This window comes from Vigna umbellata, chromosome 6, assembly GCF_029865625.1.
Source record: "Vigna umbellata cultivar VRB3 chromosome 6, Vumbellata_1.0, whole genome shotgun sequence".
NCBI lineage: Eukaryota > Viridiplantae > Streptophyta > Magnoliopsida > Fabales > Fabaceae > Vigna > Vigna umbellata.
In genome coordinates, this window is record NC_142170.1 from 14691463 (window position 1) to 14700126 (window position 8664).

General features: G+C 32.1%; 1 protein-coding gene across 1 annotated transcript; it reads left to right on the plus strand.

The window, feature by feature from the left end:
* The first annotated feature begins 1946 nt into the window (after positions 1 to 1946).
* LOC124828587 (nuclear pore complex protein NUP50A-like) lies at positions 1947 to 4920 on the plus strand. The gene is made up of 3 exons (XM_047301929.2): positions 1947 to 2060; positions 2193 to 2233; positions 3307 to 4920. The coding sequence occupies exon 3, from the start codon at positions 3353 to 3355 to the stop codon at positions 4694 to 4696; it is 1344 nt and encodes a 447-aa protein (XP_047157885.1). The 5' UTR covers positions 1947 to 2060; positions 2193 to 2233; positions 3307 to 3352; the 3' UTR covers positions 4697 to 4920.
* The last annotated feature ends 3744 nt before the right edge of the window (positions 4921 to 8664 follow it).

Below are 8664 nucleotides of genomic sequence, written 5' to 3' on the forward strand. Positions count from 1 at the left end.
CTTGCTGTTACCAACCAGTATTTCTTGAGTCTCTGCATTATTCCCGATCGTGTACTTTTGAATCATGAACCAAGATTGATAGTTCGAAGTTTTCATCGTCTGAGTAAATGAAAGTGGGATGAAGTTTGCTTTCATCATTAACTACCAATATGATAGTTCATAGTTCATTGCACTATTTACAGTGTATTAAAAGGGTGAAATACCCGTCCTTCCTAAAAATAGAACAACTCACCAAAATAAGTAAATTGTTTTGTTTTTTGAAAATTTAATTGGCAAAAACTTTAGTTCTGAATTTGGGAAAATAAATGGAAGTTAAACACTATTTAATTCAATAAAATGGGGTTCAATGGGTTTTAAATGCAATCATTTATACTATTTACCATTTTTTTTTCGAACTTTATATAAGAAATACTAAATTTGCTTTTATCCTAATTATAAAAAGCATAAATTTACTTATAGATGTATCTTATAGTTTAGGGGTGAAAATGAGTTTATAAATATCAGAAGGGATTTCATTTTATGATTTAAAATGTTATACTTCACACAATTAGAAATTGTCAATTCAAAAGTTGTATCGTACAAAATTTGAAATCGCAAACCAAAAGTTGGTAATCTGAAATAAAAAATTAAAGCTGGATGTACTCTGTGCAAGAATATTTTGAATGTTATTCCAAAATCAACAGTTGCTGAACTGGTGAAGCATTTTTTACTTTAAACTGTTATTAGAGTGATGCACCCTTTATGTGTGAACATATCGTAATTAACTTTACATGTTTGGTGGTTTCCAACGGAATGACAGTTAGTAATTAACGTAGTAACTTTGGTAGGCATGTCCATAACAGTGCATTCATAAAACACGTGTATTTTTAAGTCTAAAATATAACATGTTAAACTTCGACTTTTAATAATTTGTTATCATCCAAACTCTTGGACAAATAATATAATCTAAAATCTCTCACAGGATGGTTTATTTTCATAAAAGAATGTTTGATTTATTTTAAGTTTTTTCATAACTACGTGGTTTGAATTTTCTTGCAGTGAATGATAATTGAGAAAAAATATATAAAGTCTATATTTCGATGAGAGCATTTGTAAGCATTTGCTGGGGAAAAAAATTATGTTAGTTTATAAATAAATTAAGAACAATTTTTTAAAAAAAAAGGTTATTGCATTTCTACAAGAAAAATTTATGTATCGGTTAATTTTAATTTTTGAGTAAATTATTTGTTATTTTTCTTCTCTAAGTAAGTGCTTACGAAAAAAAATCATTCAAATGTATCCTAATTATATATAAAAAAAATTGAATTCAATTCACCAACTCCAAACGAGCCTTTTGGTATTTTCAAACTCATGATTAAATTTGTCGTGGAACTGAACCAAGTTTATGGACATAATTTTTGTTTTAGAAACTCATTTGAACACATTCAAATGTATGAAGGACTTAAAACTTAATTGAAATGACAAAAATTTCAACATGTTATAATGACTCTTTTACCAACTTTTATAGTATGTCTTCTATAATAAAATAATTCGGTTATTATATTGATGAAAACAAATTAAAAACATTAATAGTGGAATAAAAGAAACATGTAAATAGAAAATAAGTTATATATATATATATATAAATTAATTTTTATTATCATAAAAGATTGAACATATAAACTTGAAAATGTTCTTGTTTTTATATATACATAAAGAGATTTAGAGATAGATAAATAAGCAAAGAAATAAATTATATTAAAATATCAATAATGAAAGACAATTAATTTATAATGTTATAAATTTTATTAAACAATACATTGCTTGATTTTTTTATATTCTTCAAAATTTCCAATTGAATTAAATATTTATTATAGATAAATTATGTAGATAAACATTATTTGATGATATCACATTTCAATTTTACCAATCTTGTATGAATCATGAATATTAATGTAACAAAAAGCCACCTGTCTATATTCTAATTTTTTTTTCTCCTTAAAGGGAGAGTGCTGACAGCTGTGACTACTTTGGTGCCACTCTCATCTTCCCTCTCTCTCTCTGCTCTCCATCGTTTTAGGGTTTGCACTCTCAACTCTTCATTCTGTTTCTTATTTTTATTTTTATTTTCTTTCTGTTATATCTTCCGTCCTTAATTTTAATTTATGTTTTATTATTTTCTCTCACATCTATAATTTTTTTGAAATTGAAAGGGTTCGAGCAGGATCGTAAGAAATATCTTTCGTGTTTGCCTGTAAGTAGTCCATGCCGTACTTTTTGCCTCTAAATTTCATTCGACGTTTGATTTGTACCTCTTGTTATTGTTTTACTTTGTGTCCAAGGTTTTTTATGTTTTTATACTCCCAAATAATTCATATTAGTTTCATTATTTAGGTTTTTAGGAACATTTTGGTTCCCAGATTCCCCTGATTGATTTTCGAATTCCACTCTATTTTTCGTTTTCATTGGGAAGGTTATATAATCACTTTTGTTGATCCTCCTCAAATCTTCTCTATTCTATTATTATATTTATTTGTTTACTGTTTATTTCTAGCATAAAGGAGACAATAAAGGGTTATGAATATTTAAAAATTCAACCCTGCTCAAATTCTGGAATTGTGATATTTGACCTATTATTATCTTTAGGTGTTACATAGGTCCAATTTGATGAATAAACTTCTTCATAACACTTGTCAGAGAAGAAAATTAGCTAGGGTGTAAAATAATTTAAGCATCATGTAACAATAACATGACTAGTTTCTAGAACTGTGTTTATGGAAGAGTTTATTAAAACAGACCGGTAAAGTCTTCATACAGAATACGGACCTGTTGAAACAAAATATCATAACAGTTGTTGCAATTATATTATATTTTGCACCTTGTCACTGGAGTAATTGTTTTTGTGGGACTGCTCACGCGTAATGTTACCCTTCAGGTGCTTTCTCAATCTGTTTTTTCTCTCCGTTTTAGTTTACCCTTTGTAGTGCATTATTGTGAGTCAATGTACTTGACATAAATAATTTAGGTGTTTGTCTTTTGCTGGACCTTCTGCAGTCTTCTAAGGGAAAATATATTATGGGTTACCTTGTTGGGTACATATAGATGAAATTTCTAATCTGCATGTGTTTTTGTTAGTTGTTTGCTATTCTTTTTAGTTTATGGTATGTTGGCTATAATGTTTAATAATCTCTTATGAGATTTTTAATTTTTATTGTGTGTAACTTTGTAATGCTTGACTTGCTTTATTCATATAGATTATTTTGTTAGTTTGAATTTTTGCTCACCTTTTGAGCATATGGAATGAGAATTATAATTTCATGATTGCAGCTGCTGTTGTCCTCTGACTTAGTTGACAAGTAGTTTTATTTCTACAATGGGAGATGCTGATAATGCCCTTCCACCTTCAAAGAAAAGGGCTGCTGGAAGGGAACTCACTCGAGATACTCCCGTTGATGAGGAGGAAGATTCTCCTGAGCTTGAGACTGGCACTTTCAAGAGAGCCAGTGATGATGTTCTGGCAACCAGAAGGATAGTTAAGGTCCGTCGCCAACAAACTAATTCTGCTCCTTCTGCCAACCCTTTTGCTGGAATACGCCTAGTTGCTCCCACTGAATCCGGTGCTAATCTTGCTGCGACTACTGAAGTACAATCAGCTGGTGAGACCACTGGTGCGGATGATTCAAAGAGTAGTGATGGTATATCTAAGGATTCTGAGAAAGCTGAAGATGGGGAAACTAAGAGGTCAGAGAGCAAAACAAATGAGACAGAGGATAAACCTATTAAGGATAAGGATGCTGCCGAAGAAAGCAATGCAGACAAGGAGCATACTGCAGAAAAGGCAACTACCAATGACAAATCTCAGGTAGATAAAGAACAAAGTAAGGATGTCACAGGAAGTGAAAATGAGGATAAGAAGGAGGCTGCACATGAGGGTGCCGGTAACTTAGATAAAGAACAAAAAGGGGAGGTTAAGGATTCTGAAAATGATGATAAGAATGAGAACATTGACAATGAGGATAAGAAAGAGAGAAAATCTGAAAATGAAGAGGCAAATGCTGAAGGTGGCCATTTGAAGTCCTTTCAACTGCACTCAAGTAGCCAAAATGCCTTTACAGGTCTTGCTGGAACTGGATTTTCTACTTCCTCATTTTCCTTTGGTTCCTTTTCAAATGAAGGGTCCGGTTCTATTTTTGGACTGAAAAGTGATAAGCCATTTGGTCTTGGTTTATCCAACAATGGAAGCTCTGTTTTAGGGGCATCTACCGCTCCTAAGAATGAGGGGATTGGTTTAACAATGCAGGAGGTTGCTGTTGAAACTGGGGAAGAAAATGAGGAGGTGATTTTTAATGCAGACTCAGTGTTGTTTGAGTTTGTTGATGGCAGTTGGAAGGAACGAGGAAAGGGAGAACTGAAGGTTAATGTTGCCAGTGAGACAAAAAAAGCCAGACTTCTTATGAGGTCTAGGGGAAATTTTAGATTGATTTTGAATGCCCGTCTTTACTCTGATATGAAGCTCACAAATATGGACAAGAAGGGTGTTACTTTTGCTTGCATCAATAGTGCCAGCGAAGGTAAAAGTGGTCTTTCAACATTTGCCTTGAAGTTCAAGGACGGGTCCATAGTGGAGGAGTTTAAAGCAGCTGTCATGGCACACAAGGGTGAGACATCAACACTTCTCAAGACCCCTGAAAATTCTCCAAAGGCTTCTGATGATTGAGAAACATCTCCTTACTCATGTCCCCACAGTGTCTGGCTACTTAGACGTTCCTTCACAAAGATATTTTACTATCCTCAGTTCGTCTGCCCTTGTGTGGCATACTTAATTAGTGTACTTGAATTTGAGTCAATCTCCAAGTGATAAGGAACTTAATTTTGAATTTAGACTGCACAGTTTTAACTCTTTTGAACCTTGAAACTTGCTATAGTGCTGTTATTTCTTGAGCCTGGAGTTTTGACAAATTTGAAAGTGACATTGTACTTTGCTATTGTGATGTTGCCGCGGCGAAATCACTTTTTTAAAACTATTTTATTGCGACAACCGGGGCCGCCAAACAGATTTTGTGGGTTTCCTTTCATTGGCATCATACAGATATGAATAAGTCTGCTGGCTAAAGTTAAATAAAGTGGAACATGGTTTGTTTTGGTGCAAGATATTTATTAGGAACTGCATATGATTATTGTTTTTTAAAAGTGTTGTAATCCCTTTGAATGAGAATTGGGAGGTAGGAAAGGAAAGTAAAGCAAGCTAACCAAATAATAACTAGTGTGTCAATGTGTTCCTTTATGAAAACAGAATCCCTCTGAACGTTGATCTTCATTATAATCAGAACATATATTTGTTTATTGCAACTTGTAAATCATATTCTTCTTTCCTTATGATTACTTTAGGTTAAATATGATTTTAATCTTTTAAATATGAAATGTTTTTGAGTTTCGGCAGGAGGTCCTAGTCTTTAGGAGTACTTTAGACAGATAGGACTAACCTCGGGTGGCAGTTGATGAGAGCATTCCAGTTACTACATCACCCGGGTGCACGAACATCGTAGCTACACAGATTTCATACAGTCCGGACAGTCAGTCTAGTATTAGGCCTTGCTTGAAATGCATGATGAAATATCGTACCTGTTTGAATGTGAGAATTGTATGTTTGTACATAAATTAAATTACATAAGCTTACCCTGTGTTTTCCTGTGTTGTCTGGTTTTGTACGTCCGTCCTTGTCATTGCAATGACCATCCGTGTGGATGTGAGCAGAAGGAAACGAGTTGCTGGAAGAAGCGCTGGAAGAAGAAAATTTGGAAGAAATTGAAGTGAAGACCGAACAGTAGGACGTTCGGTCAATAGTCTAGTTATAGTAAGGTGGTCGTTCGATCACCTTCCCTTTTGTTAAGTATGACTATTCGGTATTTTCTTTTGTAAACCGTTCGGTCAGGTTTGCTTCTCCTTTTTAAAAGTTTGTTTTATTTTGTTCATTTTTCTTATAAAATTATAATTTTCAGTCTTCCAAAAGTAACGACGTTAAATTTTGGCTAAACTGGCTAATGGTGTGTCACGTATGATGTCAACTTTATAGTAATTGTGTGCTACGTTTCTATTTTTCTATGAAACTCAGAATAGGGTGTTTGAGGCTAATTTTATCTCTAATCAGATCACAAAGAAAGAGTTTTTCATATTCAAATGCAACTTAGGGTTTTTCTTGTGAAAGTTTTCTAATTCAATTGTACATTCCTTTTGACAAACACAGGGGTTTTTCAAATTCATGTGTCATGAAGATTCACGATATGTGACACGATGGTTGGTAATGGTGACACTTATGGCTAGGGTTTGAGTCGCGAAAATGATTGATGAACAACAGTGATGATTTTGATTTTTGTTTCTGGATCTATGTTTGATAGGCAGCCACAAAGTTAGGGTTCGTGATAAAGGCAATGGAGATTAAGGACCCATGAAGGGCTTCACGAATTTGAGTGGCAATTTTGTATGTTTTTGTTTTGTTGCAGGTGTGAAGAAGAAGAGGCTTGCGAATGGTGAATGAAGGGTCACGACTTTGCTTTCTATGGATTTTGTGTTTTTATTGAACCAAAGGATTTTCAAGCTATATGAAGATAGGAAGAGAATCTCTATCGAACCAAAGGATAAAGCAAACGCAGAATGATTGTAAGACTTTGATTCCATACAAGGATGATGGCTAGTGATGTCAAACATGTGGTCACAAACACAAAAGTTATATGTACAATCCTTACAAACAAAAGGATGATGTGAAAAAAAATTAATGAATATAAAATGGCCCATAATTATTGGTATGATTTAATAAGTGGATTCCTTTTACTTTTATATTTAAGATCTCTCCTAATTTCAAGTCTAGCATGATGTCTTCTAGGTTGCAATGACTTCCTTAGGTGGAAAGCTTGATAATCTCTCCTACGCAAAATTAATATGCTCATTTTTGTTGATATCTTGTGTTAGAAGTTTCACATCGACTAGAGATAAGGTCAATTTATAATATATAAGTGGGTGCAAACTTCACCTTACAAGTCAGTTTTGTGGGGTTAAGTTAGGCTTAAAGTCATAACTATGGTTAGAGCTTATCCAAGAGATATTTGTTGTTTGTTGGGTATGTTTTTCCACCCGCTATTGGGTCGTTATCGGACCACCCATTAATATCTAGTCGCATGCTCAAGATGATGTCTATACCTCGACGTGAGAGAGGTGTGTCGGAAGTCACACGGGAGAAAATTGCTACGATAAAGACGTTGTGGTTCTCTATGAGGATTGTCACAAAAAGTGTCGTGCCTTAATACCTTACAATAAAAATGTTTACGATATTTTCTCTCTCACTAGTTTGTTGAATTTTAATCTTGTTTATATTCTTCTTATTATTTTATTATGTTGCATCAATCTTCCATGTCTTTATTTTTACATGTATTTTCAAATAAATACTCTATTGATAACTTAACATATTTTAACAATATTAAACTTGATATTACTTATGTTATTCAACACCCAAGTCAATTCATTGATAATTACATTATCACTCATTATATAACTAATTTTCATTGTATGAAAAATAAAATATATTGACCGAACTAAATTAACTATTTACCCTTACATTTATATTGATTGTTTTAAGTAGTACTTTTAAAACGAGTCATCCAATCCAACCCATACTCGATCTAATCTATCATGAATTGGTCACTTAGTAAGTCAATTTAACTCAATTTATTTATTAGTGAATAAAAAAAATTTGAACTTGTGACTTATCACGGGTTGATGGGTTAGACATATTGGTTCACCAGCTTGTTTAATAACATTTTTTTTTCAATTCCAAAAAAATAACAAATTTATTTCTAATTTAAATTTGAATTTTTTTTAATCCAAAATTATATTAAACTGTAGAGAAAACTTAAAATTAAAAAAAATATATAATACAATCCAAAATCATCTTAAACTCAAAATATAATCCAAAACCAAACATAAAAAACCAAAATTAGGTGAGTCGGATTAGCTCACCAAAGATTTAATCATGAGTCGCGTTTTTAGTGAGTTGGACTCAAAACTTATTCTATCGAAATTTCAAAAATAAAATTTCAATCCAATTTGATCCGAATTTCCGATGGCCAGATTAATTCATAATTTCAACTCATTTTAAAAACACTAAATTTAATAAGCAATTTTTCTCTTTCACGATATTTTTCTTTAACTTTATAAGAAACAAATCCTAACTTTTCTTAAATAAATGATTTTTTAAGAATTCTTATATCAGAAATAACTAATTTAAGTTTAAATAAATTGAATATATATTTTTTATCGATTTTCATTTTGTGTTCAAAATATGAATTTAGTTTTAGATTTTTTTTCCATGTATAAACAATATTTAAATAAATAGAATATAATGATGTGTATAAAATAATTTGTGAAATACAGCCTATGAACAAACATGTACAGAATGTAAAAGGAATACATTTACAAATTAGAGTTTATGATAAGTAAATATGTTTTAAGTTTATATAATAATTAAAAAAATTAAATTGTGACATAAACTGGAGCCATCTCTCACGTGTTGTCCAAGTCAGTAGTCAGTAGGCAACCCAATCGCTTACTCCAAATCCCAAACCGACAGGAAATTACTGAAATACCCCCGGTGATAAGATAATTCCACCACAACCCTTAGGCTTTTTAGAGTCT